This window comes from Oncorhynchus keta, chromosome 17 (genome assembly GCF_023373465.1).
Source record: "Oncorhynchus keta strain PuntledgeMale-10-30-2019 chromosome 17, Oket_V2, whole genome shotgun sequence".
Classification (NCBI taxonomy): Eukaryota; Metazoa; Chordata; class Actinopteri; order Salmoniformes; family Salmonidae; genus Oncorhynchus; species Oncorhynchus keta.
The window spans coordinates 8,352,649-8,372,024 of NC_068437.1; the positions used below are offsets into that span (position 1 = coordinate 8,352,649).

Here is a 19,376-nt window from a genome sequence, read left to right on the forward strand (position 1 = left end):
TTCTGACGTCGCTATGCGCAGAATTGCTGAGAGGTGAGAGTCAGTAAGAGATGATCTGTGCCTTGACTTGTTATATTTCATCACAGAAAATGCCTGGGTTGACCCAAACAGTACAAACATCTGAGCATGACTCCTAATCTTTGGAGAGTTTTGTTCAGAGAGATGCATAGAACCTTGTCAGTGACATTGGAGAACTATTCAAAACAGTTCCCCAATCACTGCATCAGACTGAAGATTGATAAGCTCAAGTTGCATGTCAGTGGGAGCGTTATCCACGTTGAAGGTGAAAGGAGAGGAAACCAACAGCATGTCATTTTCCAACACTTTGAAATCCTCAAAACGACAAGAAAATTCACAGTTCAAAGCACACAGCAGCGATGTATACTTCTCCCGCTGGTCATCTGATAGGGAACAGGCTAGTAGTGTCGGAAGGTGGGTGAGGTTGTTGACTTCTACTTGGCGGGTCAGGAGGGGTAATTTTCCCTTGAAAGCTTTGACAAGGCTGTACATCTGATGCAAAAAGGCCCTTCCCTTGTAGTTTGGAATTCAGTTCATTCATGGGGGTCAATGATGTCCACGGTGAAGGCAAAAATCAGCCAACCATTCTTTATCTTGCAGTTGAGGGAAATCCACATATTTTCATTTCATTTACAAAAACTCTGACTTCAGGTTCCACACCCTTTTAAGCACCTTCCCCAACATCAGCCATCTCACGTTTGTGTGGAAGGGGAAACCTGCTTGACAGACTCTCTTCAGACAGTGAGACAAACTGCCTGTGGTTTAAGGATTTTGCTCTTATGAAGTTCACCACTTTAGTGACTGTATCCACAAGGCTCATTTTCAGAACACATTTAGAGTACCTCCTGGTGAATAATCCAATGCAGGAAAATCATTTTCTGATCTGGTTTCGGCTCAGCTACTTGACTGCACTGAAGCAAGCTCCTCTGTAATTTCAAAGTCTGGGATTATGTCTTGTAAAAATATCAACTGTGCCATGTCACGCGCATCACTGCTCTCATCCAGGGCCAAGGAGAAATCCTTTACCTTGTCTTTCAACTGTTGTTCCACATTCTCTGTGATGTTCTCAACACGCCGCACCACTGTTCGTCTGGACAGGGAAACATTTTCAAAGAGCTCTTTCTTGTCGAGGCAAAGTATTGCTGCAAAGTCAATGAAACATTCTTTAATGAAGCGGTGGGAGTTAAATCGCTACACAAAGGCGAGTATTCATTGGGCTTTTAATTTGAATAACAAATACAGAGTTCCTCTGTCCAGTGTCTGTGTTCTTTTGCCCATCTTAATCTTTTCTTTCTATTGGCCAGTCTGAGACATGGCTTTTTCTTTGCAACTCTGCCTAGAAGGCCATTCACTGTTGACGTTGAGACAGGTGTTTTGCGGATACTACTTAATGAAGCTGCCAGTTGAGGACTTGTGAGGCGTCTGCTTCTCAAACTAGACACTAATGTACTTGTCCTCTTGCTCAGTTATGCACCAGGGCATCCCACTCTTTCTATTCTGGTTAGCGCCAGTATGCACTGTTCTGTGAAGGGAGTAGCACACAGCGCTGTACGAGATCTTCAGTTTTTTGGCAATTTCTCACCTGGAATAGCCTTCATTTCTTAGAACAAGAATAGACTGATGAGTTTCAGAAGAAAGGTCTTTGTTTCTGGCCATTTTGAGCCTGTAATCGAACCCACAAATGCTGATGATCCAGATACTCAACTAGTCAAAAAAAAGGCCAGTTCTTTTGCTTCTTTAAGCAGGGACAACAGTTTTCAGCTGTGCTAACATAATTGCAAAAGTGTTTTCTAATGATCAATTAGCCTTTTAAAATGATAAACTTGGATTAGCTAACACAACGTGCCATTGGAACACAGGAGCGATGATTGTTGATAATGGGCCTCTGAAAGCATATGTAGATATTCCATTAAAAAAATATGACTATTATTATAAATATATATTTTTTAAATCAGCCGCTTCCAGCTACAATAGTAATTTACAACATTAACAATGTCTACACTGTATTTCTGATAAATTTTAAAATCAACAAAAATGTTTTGCTTTTCTGTCAAAAACAAGGACATTTCTAAGTGACCCCAAACTTTTGAACTGTAGTGTATATATAGTGTAAGTCCACATCACACACCATTGGTTGTGTAGATCCACAAAAACATTTTTCTAAAGGGATGGCTTGGGACATCTCCTTATCCAATCCTCCACTTATCTCAACAGAAAACCTAAAAACAAAAAAATTGTTCTAAAAACAAAAAAAATTGGACAACCTCTACGGGATGAGTGTCACTTCTTTGTCCCAAAAAGCTTAAATTCTTGTTAATTGAACTGCAGTGTCCAATTAACAGTAGCTATTACAGTGATACAATACCATGCAATTGTTTGAGGAGCGCACTAAACATTATTTTTTTTATACATTCACCTCTGAAGGTAAATAATGTACTTTGTGTAATCTTGCTCTGATTTGTCATCCTGAGGGTCCCAGAGATAAAAATCTAGCATAGTTTTGTTTGATAAAATACATTTTTATGTTCCAATGTAGGAACTTGTGTCTAGAGTTTGACAGCACTGCTGTTTCTGGCTCCATACCCACCCCACCCGGCCATCTAGATGACATCTAGTATGACATTCCCTGGGAGCGTGTAAACTTTCATTTTTTTAATAACCATAGTATTTTTGTATATTCTCTATAGTTATGTACTTGAAAATGTATCAATTGACCAATTCGGCACATTTCGGCAAACTCCTGGCAGACTTGATACAAAATAATGTAACAGTAATGTAATTCTTCATTGGATCAGTCTGAAACTTTGCACACACTGCTGCCATCTGGTGGTCAAGATCTAAATTACATTACATTTTTTTTTGTATTATCTTTTACCAGATCTAACGTGTTATATTCTCCTACATTCATTTCACATTTCCACAAACTTGAAAGTGTTTCCTTTCTAAATGGTATCAAGAACATGCATATCCTTGCTTCAGGTCCTGAGCTACAGGCAGTTAGATTTGGGTTTGTCATTTTAGGTGAAAAACTAATATCCCATTAAGGGGCCAGGATGGTTTGCACCAACTCACTCTAGCTCTTCAAAGTCCACATCGCTGTTCTCCATTGCGGCCGAGGGGTTGCCGGCCGGGCTGTCCGAAGAGGAGGAGAGGGTCCTCAGGCGGTTCTGCTGGTAGCGCAGCGAACGCTGGCGGATACTGTCCCGCCTCGACAGGTACTGGATCATTCTCTGCGCGTAGTACGCAGCCGGGGACAACCTGCAGGAGAAACAACGGCAGAGAGAAGAGTTCAATGGGGGGGGTTTACAGCTCTAGGGTTCATACTATACTGAACAAAACACAACATGAAACAATTTCAAAGATTTTACTGACTTACAATTTATATATGGAAATCAGTCAATTGAAATAAAATAACTAGGTCCTAATCTATGGATTTCACATGACTGGGAATACAGATATGCATCTGTTGGACAGATACCTTAAAAAAAAAAAAAGTAGGGACATGGATAAGCAAACCAGTCAGTATCTGGTGTGACCACCATTTGCCTCATGCACCTCGACATCTCCTTCGCATAGACTTGATCAGGCTGTTGATTGTGGCCTGTGAAATGTTGTCCTGTGTGAAGTTGCTGGATATTGGTGGGAACTGGAACACGCTGGTGTACACGTCGATCCAGAGCATCCCAAATATGCTCAAAGAGTGACATGTCTGAGTATGCAGGCCATAGAAGAACGGACATTTTCAGCTTCCAGGAATTGTGGTGATAGCGGCGAATGAATGCGTGCCAAAGGGCCTCGGAAGCTTGTCAAGGTATCTCTGTGCATTAAAATTGCCAGCGATAAAAAGTAATTGTGTTAGTTGTCCATAGCTTATGCCTGCCCATACCATATAACACTACCACGGAGCACACTGTTTACAACGTTGACATCAGCAAACCGCTCACCCATACGACGCCATACACGTGGGTTGTGAGGCCGGTTGGACATCCTGCTTATTCTCTAAAACAACGTTGGAGGTGGCTTATGGTAGAGAAATTAACATTAAATTCTCTGGCAACAGCTCTGGTAGACATTCCTGCAGTCAGCATGCCAATTACACACTCCCTCAACTTGCGACATTGTGGCATTGTGTGACAAAACTGCACATTTCCAAGTGGTCTTTTAATTGTCCCTAGCACAAGGTGCACCTGTGTAATGATCATGCAGTTTAAATCAGATTCTTGATATGCCACACCTGTCAAGTGGATGTATTATCTTAGCAAAGGAGAAATGCTCACTAACAGGGATGTAAACAAGATTTAAGAGAAATAAGGTTTGTGTGTACGGAAGATTTCTGGGGTCTTTTATTTCAGCTCATGAAACCAACACTACTTGTTCCGTTTATATATTTTTCAGTGTAGGTTGGCAAAGTTACATTAACTTTCTCAAAATTCCTGAGTTTAGGAAATCCTCTAACTTGTATGTTTTGTTAAACCAGTGAACTTTTGGGAAAATATCTGGGATTTTCTCAACCTTACTTTAAACTGTCAACTTTGTTTCGACAGAACCTCGAAGAAAACGGTGCACCTGGAGGGGTTTTATCCTGTCAAACAAAGTACAAGTTCATTAGAGGTGAGATTGGTTTGGGGCTGGTACCTGGCAGGGTCTGGGTAGATGGGGTGGTCTCTGGATCCTCCCATGTCGTAGCGGGAGAGAGAGAGGAGGGAGGACTCCAACAGTCTCCTGTTAACAAACACACCAAACAATGGATCAGCGTTTAACCTCCTCTACAAAAGGGAGTCCATTTGTTTTATACAACTATTTGGACAATATACAGTACCAGTCAAAAGCTAGGACATTCAAGGGTTTCTTTATTTTTTACTATTTTCTACATTGTAGAACAGTGAAGACATCCAAATAATAAAATAACACATACGGAATAATGAAGTAACCACAAAAAAAAAGTGTTCAAAATATATTTTATGAGATTCTTCAAAGCAGCCACCCTTAGCCTTGACAGATGTGCACACTCTTGGCATTCTCTCAACCAGCTTCATGAGGAATGCTTTCCAACAGTCTTGAAGGAGTTTCCACATATGCTGATCACTTGTTGGCTGCTTTTCCTTCACTTTGCGGTCCAACTCATCCCAAACCACCTCAATTGGGTTGAGGTCGGGTGATTGTGTAGGCCAGATCGTCTGATACAGCACTAAATCACTATCCTTCTTGGTCAAATAGCTCTTACACAGCCTAGAGGTGTGTTGGGTCATTTTCCTGTTGAAATACAAATGATAGTCCCACTAAACGCAAACCAGATGGGATGGCGTATCGCTGCAGAATGCTGTGGTAGCTTTGCAGGTTAAGTGTGCTTTGAACTCTAAATAAATCAAAGAGTGTCGCCAGCAAAGCACCCCCACACCATCACACCTCCTCCTCCATGCTTTACAGTGGGAACTACACATGTAGAGATCATGCGTTTACCTACTCTGCGTCTCACAAAGACACGGCAGTTGGAACCCAAAATCTCAAATGTGGACTCGACAGACCAAAGGACAGATTTCCACCTGTCTAATGTCCATTGCTCGTATTTCTGGGCTCAAGCAAGTCTCTTCTTATTGGTGTCCTTTAGTAGTGGTTTCTTAGCAGCAATTTGACCATGAAGGCCTGATTCACGCAGTCTCCTCAACAGTTGATGTTGAGATGGGTCTGTTTCTTGAACTCTGTTAAGCATTTATTTGGGCTGCAATGAACTCTAATGAACTTATCCTTTGCAGCAGAGGTAACTCTGGGGTTTCCTTTCCTGTGGCGGTCCTCATGAGAGCCAGTTTCATCATAGCGCTTGATGGTTTTTGCGACTGCACTTGAAGATGCTTTCAAAGTTCTTGAAATGTTCCAGATTGACTGACCTTCAAGTCTTAAAAGTATTTGAGCCGATCTTGCCATAATATGGACTTAGTATTTTATCAAATAGGGCCATCTTCTGTATACCACCCCTACCATGTCACAACACAACTAATTGGCTCAAATGCATTAATTAAGGCACACCTGTTAATTTAAATGCATTCCAAGTGACTACCTCATGAAGCTGGCTGAGAGAATACCAAGAGTGTTCAAAGCTGTCAAGACAAAAGGGTGGCTACTTTGAAGAATCTCAAATATAAAACACTTTTTTGGTTACTACATGATTCCATGTGTTATTTAAATAGTTTTCACTTATTATTCAACAATGTAGAAAACAGTAAAAATAAAGAATAACCTTGTAGTTACTTGCTGTAATGTTCTTAAGTCAGAGAGGATCACTAGCTAAAGTAAGCCGAGTTGTGTTCAGTAGATAAAACTGAAGAAAACTGTTTGAAACAGCAAGGTACGATCCAAGCTCGTTCAATAAGAAACGTTCATTTTAAAACATATTGCTACGGTGTGCACTACTGAGCAAGACCCTGGACTGAGCAGAAAACACCACTGTAGATACTACCAAGGACTTTCTCATAACTCTACCTCCTCAGAGAGTCCTCGTCTGGGTTATCCACAGGCATTTCCTGGCTTAAGGCCTCTGGCGGTGCGTCGGCAACGGTGGAGCGGCTGGAGGCGGCCTGGCGGTAGACGCGCTCCCACTGGCCCGTCTCCTGGTTGTACACCAGGCCCACCGTCTGCTCACCGGGCTGGGCAGTGGACGACGCAATGGTGGGGAAGGGCATGGCCGCACCATGAGGGCCTGGGGAGGGCTGCCGTTCACTGGGCTCTAGGGGCTGGGTTACCCTCCTCTCCCTCTCTGGTGGCTGGGGTTGGGGTTCCCGCCTCTGTGGTGACACATGGGTCTCTTCATAGGCAGGGCTGGTCGGCTGCTGCCAGGGAGAGCTGGAGCCCTCCTGGGTGGAGACAGCGGAGGTGGACGAGGCTGGGCTGGTGCGTTCCCAGCGTTGGGAGTCGTGGTTGAAGGTGAGCAAGTTGTGGCAGGCCCGGCAGCGGTTCAGTTGGCCCCGAGAGGAGTGAGCCGCATTGGAGGGAGGGGGGTTGTTCTCGGCTGGAGTTGGTGGGGGCGGCTGGGGCTGATAGTGGGAGGAGGAAGGCCTGGGTCTCTCCGGGTCCATGTTGTTGTTGAGCAGCTCCTGCGTCTGCTCCTGGCCGCCCTCCCCTCCCCCGACACCCCCCAGCGGCGACTCCAGGTCCTGCATGCGGTCAAACTCCATGAAGTAGCGGCTCAGGTTGCACTGGAGCACGTTGCGGAACGAGGTCGGGTTGCTGCGCGTGCCGTCCCAGAAAGGGTGGTGCCCGCTGCTGGTGCCCGCGCCTCCACCACCTCGCTGATTGGCCACGGGGCCAGAGCCCGGTTCAGAGCTTGACTGCGTGGGGAAACCCCGTCCCTCTGTGGCGGAAGTGTAGACAGGGGACTGGGAGGAGCCGTCCTGCTGCCGGAGCACTGACAGCAGGCTGACGGAGGACGAGCTGGTTCGGGGGGGCAGCATCCCACCCCCGACACCACCCATACCACCTACCCCGCTCACCCCACCTTCACTCCCTCCAGTTCTGCTCTCTGAGCCTCTCATGTTCAGCAGGCTGCGTGTCCAATCGGGTCCGGGCAGTGGGCGGGAGAGGGGTGGGTGGCTGGTGGGTGGTGTCGGAGGCTGCTGGCTCAGTGGCGGGCTTGCCACGTGGGCGGTAGGCACGGCACGGTGCAGGGAGCTGCCGGCGCTATAGTAGACCGTTGTGAAGGCAGAGGGCCGCTGTTGGCCCCCACTGGGCTCTGAAGGCTGTCGGGGCTCCGTACGGGCTGAGGAAAAGGTTGAGGCATGGGGGGCCGGCTGAGGGTGCTCAGGGAGGACCACAGGCCTGGAGGAGGGCCCCTCGCCCAGAGAGGGGCTGCGGTTGGCTGTGCAGCGGCTGCATAGGCACACCATGCCCAGGTGCTGGGTGCAGCCTGGGAAGGGCAGTCCACGGTCCTGAGAGGCTGGGTACTGGCCCAAAGGCATGCTGGGGGGCTCGCCGCTGCTCTCCCCGCCAGGGCGGGACGCATCCCCCCCGGCCTGCGCTCCCGAGGAGCGTGAGGAAAGGATGTGCAGGAAGTTGTGGAGGATGGGCGTGCGGCGTACAGGCTGGGAGGGCAGGAAGGAGCGCTGGCGGAAGTGGGGCATCTCTACGCTGTCCATGGGGACCTCTGAGTCATCATCATTCTACAGGACATAATGTGTTAGATATGAGGGTAGACATGTTGAATGTTTTAGCGTAGTCATGTTTAAAAGGCTTTGAGAAGATTTCATTTCTAGACAGAAAACTTTATACGGTATAGTGCAATTTTGTTGTGATAGGAGAAAAGAACTCACCTGCTGGTTGGAGGGGTTCACAGTAGCAGTCAGAAGATTGTGCCCCAAAGGATCAAATCTCACCAACCTAAAAGAGAAAACAGCAGAGCTTTCCATCAACTCAAATATATTCTAATCATAGCAATATCATATTATAATGACACAACATTTACGCTACTGTGAAATTGTTCCATGTGAAAAAGAAAAGTTTTTCATCAATATTTTTTCCTGAAATCAAAATTATAGGAGGAAGGGAGGACCATCCTACTCAGTGAAAGTATATATATATATATATATATAGTTATCGTTCAGGTAAACTAAATATATTCCAAAAAATTATAATTTTTAACTGTTTTTTTTTGTCTAGCAGGAGGACAGCCATTTTTTCCATTCTCCTCTGGCTACATCGACTTCAATACAAAACCTAGGAGGCTCGTGCTCCTCACCCCCTTCCATAGACCTACATGGTAATTATGCCGACTTCCGGAGGACCTCAAACCAATCAAAGTTTAGCAGTATGACTAACATGTCCATCCAATCAAAGGATCAGTGAATTAAACTAGTACTAGGTGTGTGATTTTGAAGCTGAGTGAGTTGAGCGTTTTGGATGATTCCATTCAACTTTTGTGCATCTAGACCCATCTTTTTGATGCGATCTTCATATTCTGATAGCAGAAGTTGCATTTAAGTCAAGTGTGGACTAGGTTTTCCAATGCCTCTCAAAGAAGGGCACTTATTGGTAAATGGGTAAAAAATAAATTGAATATCCCTTTGAGCATGGTGAAGTTATTAACTACACTTTGGACGGTGTATTAATACACCCAGTCACTACAAAGATACAGGCGTCCTTCCTAACTCAGTTTCCAGAGAGGAAGGAAACATCTCAGGGATTTCACCATGAGGCCAATGGTTACATTAAAACAGTAACAGAGTTTAATAGCTGTGATAGGAGAAATCTGAGGATGATCAACAATATTGTAGTTACTCCACAAGAATAACCTAAATGACAGTGTGAAAAGGAGGAAGCTTGTACATGGTCTACTTATTAGCTGCTCAACAAGACCTAGACTATCTGAATCAGACATGCTAAATTAGGATTGAACTGAAAACCTACAAGACAGTAGATCTCCAGGAAGAGCGTTGGGCAGCCCTTGTTGTACAGAATGCATCCTGTTTGCAATAAGCTACTAAAGTAAAAAACTGCCCCCCCCAAAAAAAAGTATTGAATACAAAGCGTTATGTTCATATTTTCAAGCACAGTTGTGGCTGCATCAGGTTATGGTAATGCTTGTTATTGTAATGCCTGTCATTAGCAAGGACTAAGGATCATTTTTGTATTGTTATTTATACAAAAAGAAACAGAATAGTGCTAAGCACAGGCAATATACTAGAGGAAAACCTGGTTCAGTCAGACTACCAAAAGCCTACGTTCAAGTAGGACAATAACCTAAAACACAAGATATATATAATATATATAACAAGACCAAATATGCACAAGTTGCTTACCAAGACGACATTGAAAGTTCCCGAGTGGCCTAGTTACATTTCTAACTTAAATTGGGTTGAAAATCTATGGCAAGACTTGCAATGAGCAACAACTTAACAGACAAATGTGCAAATATTGTATAATCCAGATGTGCAAAGCTCATACACTTACCAAGAAAAACCTCACACCCAAAGGTGATTCTAAAAATGTATTGACTAAGGGGTGAGAATACCTATGTAAAAGTTGATCTGTATTTAATTTTTCAAATAAATGCACACATTTCTAAAAATGTTTTCACTGTCATTATGGGGTATTGTGTGCATTTATTGTGGGTAAAAAATGTTTTTTTATTTATTTGAATTCAGGCTGTAACAAAATGTGGAATAAGTCAAGGGGTATGAATACTATCTGAAGGCACTTTATATACATTGCATTAAGAAAGTATTCCGACATTACGTTACAGCCTTATTCTAAAACGTAAAAAAAAAAAAAATCCTGTCAATCTACACACAATAACAAAGGCAGAAAAAAAATCATATTTACGTGAGTATTCAGACCTTTCACTCAGTACATTGTTGAAGCACCTTTGACAGCGACTACAGCCTGGAGTTTGTTTTAGGTATAATGCTACAAGCTTGGCACACCAGTATTTGGGGAGTTTCTCCCATTCTTCTCTGCAGATCCTCTCAAGCTCAGTCAGATTGTATGGGAAGCGTTGCTGCACAGCTATTTTCAGGTCTCCAGAGATGTTGGATCGGGTTCAAGTCCAGGCTCTGGCTGGGCCACTCAAGGACATTGAGACTTGTCCCGAAGCCACTCCTGCATTGTCTTGGCTGCGTGCTTAGGGTCGTTGCCCTGTTGGAAGGTCACAGTCTGAGATCCTGAGCGCTCTGGAGAAGGTTTTTATCAAGTATCTCTGTACTTTGCCCCATTCATCTTTCCCTCGATCCTAACGAGTCTGCAGGCCCTGCCTCTGAAAAATCCCCACATCATGATGCTGCCACCACGCTTCACCATAGGGATGGTGCAAGATTTCATCCAGACGTGACACTTGGCATTCAGGCCAAATAGTTCGATCTTGGTTTCATCGGACCAGAGAATCTTGTTTCTCATGGTCTGAGAGTCCTTTAGGTGCCTTTTGGCAAACTCCAGGCAGGCTGTCATGTGCCTTTTACTGAGGACTGGCTTCTGTCTGGCCATCCTACCACAAAGGCCTGATTGGTGGAGTGCTGTAGAGATGGTTGTCCTTCTGGAAATTTCTCCCATCTCCACAGAGGAACTCTGGAGCTCTGTTAGAGCGACCATCAGGATCTTGCCCAGTTTGGCAAGGCGGCCAGCTCTAGGAAGAGTCTTGGTGGTTCCAAACTTGTTCCATTGAAGAATGATGGAGGGCTCTATGTTCTCGGAGACCTTTAATGCTGGGGACCTTCAATGTACCTCGGTGCTCTATGGACAACTCAGGGATTGGTTTTTGCGCTGACATGCACTGTCAACCATGGGACCTTATATAAACAGATGTGTACCGTTCCAAATCATGTCCAATCAATTGAATTTACCATAGGTGTACTCCAATCAAGTTGTAGAAACATCAAGGATGATCAATGGAGACAGGATGCACCAGAATATAATTGAGTCTAGTAGCAAAGGGTCTGAATGCTTACGTAATTAAAGGCATGCTGTACATTTGCAAACATGTCTAAAAAAACCTTTCACCTTGTCATTATAGGGAATCGTGTGGAGATTGATCAATTTTAGAATAAGGCTGTAACGCAACAAAATATGGGTCTGAATACTTTCCGAATGCTCTGTATGTATATACAGTTGAAGTCGGAATTTTACTTACACTTAGGTTGGAGTCATTAAAACTCGTTTTTCAACCACTCCACAAATGTTTTGTTAACAAACTATTATTTGGGCAAGTCGGTTAGGACATCTACTTTGTGCATGACACAAGTAATTCTTCCAACAATTGTTTACAGACAGATTATTTCACTGTATCACAATTGCAGTGGGTCAGAAGTGTACATACACTAGGTTGACTGTGCCTTTAAACAGCTTGGGAAATTCCCGAAAATGATGTCATGGCTTTAGAAGCTTCTGATAGGCAAACTGACATCATTTGAGTCAATTGGAGGTGTACCTGTGGATGTATTTCAAGGCCTACCTTCAAACTCAGTGCGTCTTTGCTTGACATCATGGGAAAATCAAAATAAATCAGAAAAATACCTCCAGAAGTGTGGTTCATCCTTGGGAGAAATTTCCAAATGCCTGAAGGTACCACTTTCATCTGTACAAACAGTAAGTACCCAAGTATAAACACCATGGGACCACGCAGCAGTCATACCGCTAAGGAAGGAGACGCATTTTGTCTCCTAGAGATGAATGTACTTTGGTGCGAAAAAGTGCAAATTAATCCCAGAACAACATCAAAGGACATTGTGAAGATGCTGGAGGAAACAGGTACAAAATCATCTATATCCACAGTAAAGCGAGTCCTATATCGACATAACCTGAAAGGCCGCTCAGCAAGGATGAAGCCACTGCTCCAAAACCGCCATAAAAAAACAGACTACGGTTTGCAACTGCACATGGGGACTAAGATCGTACTTTTTGGAGAAATGTCCTCTGATCTGATGGAACAAAAATAGAACTGTTTGGCCAAAATGACCATCGTTATGCTTGCAAGCCGAAGAACACCATCCCAACCATGAAGCACAGGGGTGGTAGCATCATGTTGTGGGTGTGCTTTGCTGCAGGAGGGACTGGTGCACTTCACAAAATAGATGGCTTTATGAGGCAGGAAAATTATGTGGATATATTGAAGAAACATCTCAAGACATCAGTCAGGAAGTTAAAGCTTGTTCGCAAATGGGTCTTCTAAATTGACAATGACCTCAAGCATACTTCCAAAGTTGTGGCAAAATGGCTTAAGGACAAAAAAGTCAAAGTCAAGGAGTGGCCATCACAAAGCCCTGGTCTCAATCCTATAGAAGTTGTGTTGGCAGAACTGAAAAAGCATGTGCGAGCAAAGAGGCCTACAAACCTGACTCAGTTTGACTCAAGGTAAACAATTTAAAGGCAATGTTACCAAATACTAATTGAGTCTATGTAAACTTCTGACCCACTGGGAATGTGATGAAAGAAATAAAAGCTCAAATAAATTATTCTGACATTTCACATTCCTAAGAGAGGGAATTTTTACTAGGATTAAAATGTCAGGAGTTGTGAAATACTGAGTTTAAATGTATTTGGCTAAAGTTTATGTAAACTTCCGACTTCAACTGTATCAGTGTTCCCGTTAGGAAAATGTGGCACCAGACATTTGACCTGCAGCATGTTAATTTACTGGACCTATATGCATTGGGTGAGTAACCCGATTAGGGCGTCCACCCACGGTACTCAGAATGACAGCAAACACATAGATGATGGTAATTTATCTTAACAGCACATGCAACATCTTACCGAATTCTGATGCGCAGTTTTACGATGTTACAATAACTTTCCACATTTACTTTCTCAGCCAGCAAGAGATTAATAAACAGCAAAACCACTACCCTATGTCAATCTGGTATCCCCAATAGTAGAAATGTTTACCTATTCTATTAGTCAGCTTGTGGAATGATAGAACCCAAATTCATACAACCAGTATACGAAACAAGTAAATAAAAAGCAATGAGGCTGATGCAGCAGATCAGAATGTTTAGCTTAAAAATGTTGATAAACTATCTTCTTCACATTATATGCGCAGCAATGCGCATACAGCAGTAAGCTAAGCACGAATGTTTGTTCCATTATGCAATTTGCTGGAAACCGCTGTTGTCAAAAGCACACTGCACATGCAAGAGGTTTCATGTGACCTTTAAAATGTCAATATTTTCATCTACAATTAGCATGGGTTGCTAATATGACTAGGATTGTGCCTTTGGCTACTTGACAATGAAAGGAAGTTGAAATCCAATAGAACATGGAACAAACATGAGAGAAATACTAATGCTACTTGTTTCAATGACATATGGAAGTCTTTATACAAATAATTGCCTCAAAGTTTATAGAAATGGATTTTGGCTATAGGCTACTTTGAAGCAAGGTAAGACATGCCTCACAAAATGAAGTAAAACATTCCGGTTCCACACAATTAAGTATATATTTTCAAAATGCGTACTGCCTCCAGTTCACATTGCAAAGTGTGACTCGCTGAAGCCTAACGTTGCCTAATGCCTATGCACTTGATTGGCAAGCACACTTCAATTACCAGTTGAGAAATAAAAATAGTAGCTCTTTAAATTGTGGACATCAACTGTTTTTAACATGTGATTGCATTTAGAGTTGTGAGCAATGATTGGGCATGTAAAAGCATGTTTCACTCCAGCAGCAACAGGAGCAGTAGCTCTCTCGCTGTCTGACAGATTTTCACTCAAACTAGGCTCTTTATCTGTCTGCTGTACGCCTGTGATAAATTAGAATCATAAACGACCAAACGAAAACACACAAGAACCCATTTAATTATACAAATGAACCTATAGAACAGAAAAGCATGACCGAAAATGCGTTTACATCGACTAACTGATATTTCTATCAATTCATAGGCTAAAAACCATTATATTGCAATGGGCTTTTGTTATTCACCAGGACAATTGGCCGGAGCCAATTTTATTTATTGGCTTTTTATTTGTTTTTAAAATCACCCAAAAGCCAGCTATTACAGGCTAACTGAAACCCAGAGAGAGAGCGCGAAAGTATGTAGTATATATCCAGCCCTACATCAATCTCTATGGTCTCTCACCTGACTCTTTCAGTCTCGCTGCCGGTTTTGACCACGGCAAAGGGCTCGGGCCGGCTCCAGTCCCAGAAGTGGAGCTCATTATTGGTGGCGATGAGGAGGAGCTGGGCAGTGGGGTGGAAGGCTAGCGAGGCAATGGCCACGTTGCTTTCCGTGAACCAGCTCTCACTGCCACCCTGCAGAAACAAACACAAGGGGATTTAATACAGAAAGAAACAAGTAGGATACGGAAACAGTGGATACAAACGCTTGCATGATCATTATGGGATGCGGATTCCTGTCAAAGGGGTTTATCAACTAGACTACCAATAGCAACACAATGAAGATAGAAAAGTTTCCTTATGATGCCTGGAGTTGGACAGTGCCCTGGGGGACACCTCAACATTTACTTCTGGCGAAGACTGTGCTGTGAATAAAAGTCTTACAATCTAACATCGTAAAAGAATATACCTATGCAACTTGGCAAGCGGAGACCTGAAACTTGGGTCCTATTTATTTTAATAGGGGTCTGTCTGTGTTTAAGAGAAGGCACCACTTACATGCAGGTCCCAGATGCGGACCTCTCCGTCAAGGCACCCGGAGGCCACCAGACCTGGGATGGTAGGGTGAAAGGTCACGCACCAGGGCGTGCGGCGGTGGCCTACCAGCGAATGCAAGCACTTTCCAGTCTTCACCTCTGTGATGTAGATGTTGTGATTGACATGAGTGGAAGCCATGAGGGTCCTATCAAATTGGAGATAAGGGGGGTAGAGTAAATGTTACAGCTGCTATGCCGCTTAAGGAAGCCCTGCCTCAAATGCTCTCATGAATCCATTTGTGTGGCCGGGTCAGTTGAGTTCCTTACCGGTCTGGGCTGAAGGCCAACAGGAACGTCGAGCGAGGGCTGTCTGGCAGCTCCACTTTCTGTGCAAGGGCAACAAACATTGCTTAACGCCTTACATGGAGGTAGCACACACATTATTAAATGCACAAATCATAGTATAATTACATATATTCAAAAATACATTTGTTTTTACTAAAGACTTGAGTGAAATTGTGATCCATCAACTGCATATTATTAGGGATTTTAAAGAACAACTCCCAAAATAGACTATAGATGATAAAGATAAGCACAGGGCATTGTTTCCATGGTGACGAGTTAAAGGCAATGGTATATTGTCCCAGTCAAAATGCCTACTGCAGCAGGTGGGCAGTGAAAGTAGTGAGAGATTGATAGCCTACTACTACTCCAGGATCTGTTGAAACCAAAGCAGTTTTGACTAATCCTTTGACTGGGATAGTGTGCTTCTTTGGCTTTTACCTGACTCTGCCATTTCATCCAGCGGACCTTCTCCTCCACCAGCTGCTGCAGCAGGCGCTTGGAGCCAAAGGCCTGTGAGCCGCGCTCCCGGCTGGACAGGATCCGCACAGAGTTCCTCTGATGACGAGAGGCCATGGTGGTTCTCCTCCCGTACGGGGCTGGGGCCACACCACCACTCTGCCACTCTGCCACAGGCCTCTCTGGCTGGTCTAGGGACAGTCACTTCTGCTGCCGCCACTCGCTCGCCATGCAGAGTCTAGGCTGGGAAGGAGAAAGAGACAATGGGAAGAGAGGGCCAAGAACAGAAGATAGTAGTTTAGTTTTGGTTGGCATAGGTTTTGCACATGGAAAACCTTCACCTGCGGGATTGTCTGAAACCAGCCAACTGGACAACTGATGAAACTGAGGAGTATTTTTGTTTGTAATAAAGCCCATTTATGGGGAAAAACTGATTGGCTGGGCCTGGCTCCCTCATGGCTGCACCCTTGCCTAATCGTGAAATCCATAGATTAGGGCCTAATGAATGCATTTAAATTGACCTATTTCCTTATATGAACTAAAACTCAGTAAAATCTTTGAAATTGTTGCATGTTGTGTTTATATTTTTGTTAATTACATTTAGGGGATCGGTACTAAAATATCCTGTGTCCTTAAATAAGAACATCCAAGCTTGCAGCTCACTGGCTGGCCTACATGTGCAGCCAAAGTCAAGATCTCACATCTGGAAGACTGCCAAAAATGTTGCACTCTTAAAATGTAGTCATATTTTGGTCACAAATTGGCAAAACACCACAGGCAATGCAAAACAGCACTGCTTTTCACCCTCTTAACAAGCCTTGTTTAACTTGGGCTTGGATAACCAAAGGCATTTTAAACGAGGGAAAAATTTCTCCAACACTGGAGCGGGCGATTTTCCAGTAAACAAAGATGACCAACAAGAGTCATATTAGGAACACACAATATTTGGCAGGCAGGTGCCACATTATTTTAAACCATGACGGGTGGGCCTAATTGCAATTCTAAGTAAGACAGACGTCCAAACCGGATCCAAACACGGATCATCACTGCGGTATGCAATTTTCATCAAGTTGCTTTCCAGAACGCCAATGAGTGGTGTTTTATAAGCTATCCCTGTGGCTTGACTTAGCTCTACATTACAATCTAAGAAGTCTATGGTGCAGAGTCACAAAGAGACACTGAAAAGCCTGTATGTTGTCAAAAAGTACCCGAATACACAACACCACAAGCACATTATTACACAACTATGTTATTTCAACTCCAATGCTGTTATTCTAAGAATGCCAAGTGATAACAATCATGTCATATGCAGAGAACTATTTATTGAATTAGCTGTGTAGTGGGCAAAAATGTGCACCCCTTGGGGTCCCCAAGAACAAGTTTGGGAAACGTTGATAAGGTTAACATTGAGTGCATAAAGATTTAGGAACACCTGCTCTTTCCATGACAGACTGGCCAGGTGAACGCCATGATCCCTTATTGATGTCACCTGTTAAATCCACCTCAATCAGTGTAGACGAAGGAGAGGAGACAAGTTAAAGGGTTGTGTATCATTCAGAGGGTGAATAGACAAGACAAAATATTTAAATGTCTTTGAACGGGGTATGATAGTGTCTTTTCAGGCTCAACAGTTTCCTGTGTGTATCAAGAATGGTCCACCATCCAAAGGACATCCAGCCAACTGTGGGAAGCATTGGAGTCAACATTCCTGTGGGACGCTTTCGACACATTGGGGCATGGACTCTACAACGAATTGCGTCTGTTCTGAGGGCAAAGGTGTTCCTCATGTTTTGTACACTCAGTGTATGTCCATATTCATAGACTGCTGAAATTAGTCATACTAGGTGGCTGACAAACAGCTTGAGTTTACCATGCAATGTTACCTAGCTACGATAACTTCAAATAAGGAATAGGATTTTGGCAAACTGATTAATGTAGCTAGTTAGCTAAAACCACTGCCTTAACAAGTAAATAACGTTAGCTTGATAGCTAACTCAAGAAAATGCGTCTGAAACAGCTACGACTAATCAGCTAGCTAGTTAACATGAGGGAATTGGCAAGCTAGTTAACAGCTAACGTTAGCCAAATAAACATGTAGCCAACATTAGCTACTAACGTTACTAGCAAATGTGAGCCATCTTAAACTAAGTAGCTAATGTTAACATTCGGTAGGCAAACCACCAAGAACCAACCAGAAACCCAGCTAATGGTACCGGCAAATGTTTTTTCATAGCTATAGTAACGTTGGCTAATTTGTCAGTTTAGTTACCCAACGAACCCCGATAGCTTGCTAGGTTATCCCGCTAAACTTGGTAACTAGCCAATAGAGAAAAAAAAACTTGCTATTAAGTTGGTTAATGTTAGTTATTTGGAAAATAGCTAATCCTTGCTGCCAGTCCCGGATACAGTATTAGCATAACTAGCGCGCTAACTAGCTACTGTATAGAACAAAGCCGGCGATACGTTAGATATGAGACATAACAAAAAACAAACAGCTTATATTCTGCAGAATCAGCTAACGACTGAGTCAAGAGGCCATTGCCTACCTTTCTTTCTTGTATTCTTGTTGAAATGTGTCATCATAGGCGTAGCTAACGGTTAGCGTAGCAAGCAAAAATGTACGGCAAGTACGAGCTTGCTACACTTGTCTTAGCCTTGACACATTAATGAATTGACCAATATCAATCTATGATAATTGCGATTGAACACATTCATATCCTCTGATAAATCTATTTCATCATATTATCGTGGCATAGAGCAAATTCATTGTGCTAGCTATCCGTCTACTGCGTAGCTAGCTTCCCAGAGATGTGTGTCGTGAACAACATTTTAGCGTGAGCAACAATTGTGGAATCGGTGGTTCGCCTTCAATATAAAAGTCCCCCATTGAAACTGATAAAAAAAGAGGAATCATGCCACAGTTGTACTAGATTAATCAGAGCTTTCCAGCCCTGTTCATGGGGAGCTACCATCCAGTAGGTTTTCACTCCATCCCTAACTAACCTGATTCAGCTCATCAACCAGCTAACTACAACAATCGGGTGCTATAGATTAGGGTTGGAGCAAAAACCTACAGGAAAATAGCTCTCCAGCAACAGGGTTAGAGAGCCCTAGATGAAATAATGGTCTGTTGAATATAAACTATAATGGTCAAAAATATAAATGCAACATGAAACAATTTCAATGATTTTACTGAGTTACAGTTCATATAAGGAAATCAGTCAATTGAAATACATTTATTAGGCCTTAATCTATGGATTTCACATGACTGGGCATAGGCCCATTCAATTGGGTGCCAGGCCCACCCACTGGAGAGCCAGGCCCAGCCAATCAGAATGAGTTTTTCCCCATAAAAGGGCTTTATTACAGAAATAAATACTCCTCAGTTTCATCAGTTGTCCAGGTGGCTGGTTTCAGATGATCCCGCAAGTGAAGATCCTGGGCTGGTGTGGTTACACAGTTGTGAGGCTGGTTGGGCATACTGCCAAATTCTCA

General features: G+C 43.3%; 1 protein-coding gene across 1 annotated transcript in view; it reads right to left on the minus strand.

Moving 5' to 3' along the window:
- The window catches only part of ambra1b (autophagy/beclin-1 regulator 1b), a 53,907-nt gene extending 35,200 nt beyond the window's left edge, over positions 1–18,707 (minus strand). The window contains exons 1-9 of the mRNA XM_035790534.2: positions 18,428–18,707; positions 15,864–16,124; positions 15,408–15,466; positions 15,103–15,286; positions 14,567–14,739; positions 8,319–8,385; positions 6,496–8,168; positions 4,654–4,740; positions 3,091–3,276 (exon numbers count right to left, since the gene is read on the minus strand). Coding sequence (XP_035646427.1) covers positions 3,091–3,276; positions 4,654–4,740; positions 6,496–8,168; positions 8,319–8,385; positions 14,567–14,739; positions 15,103–15,286; positions 15,408–15,466; positions 15,864–15,998 — 2,564 coding nt within the window. The 5' untranslated portion in view covers positions 15,999–16,124; positions 18,428–18,707. The remainder of the gene's footprint in view (positions 1–3,090; positions 3,277–4,653; positions 4,741–6,495; positions 8,169–8,318; positions 8,386–14,566; positions 14,740–15,102; positions 15,287–15,407; positions 15,467–15,863; positions 16,125–18,427) is intronic.
- Positions 18,708–19,376: the final 669 nt, after the last annotated feature.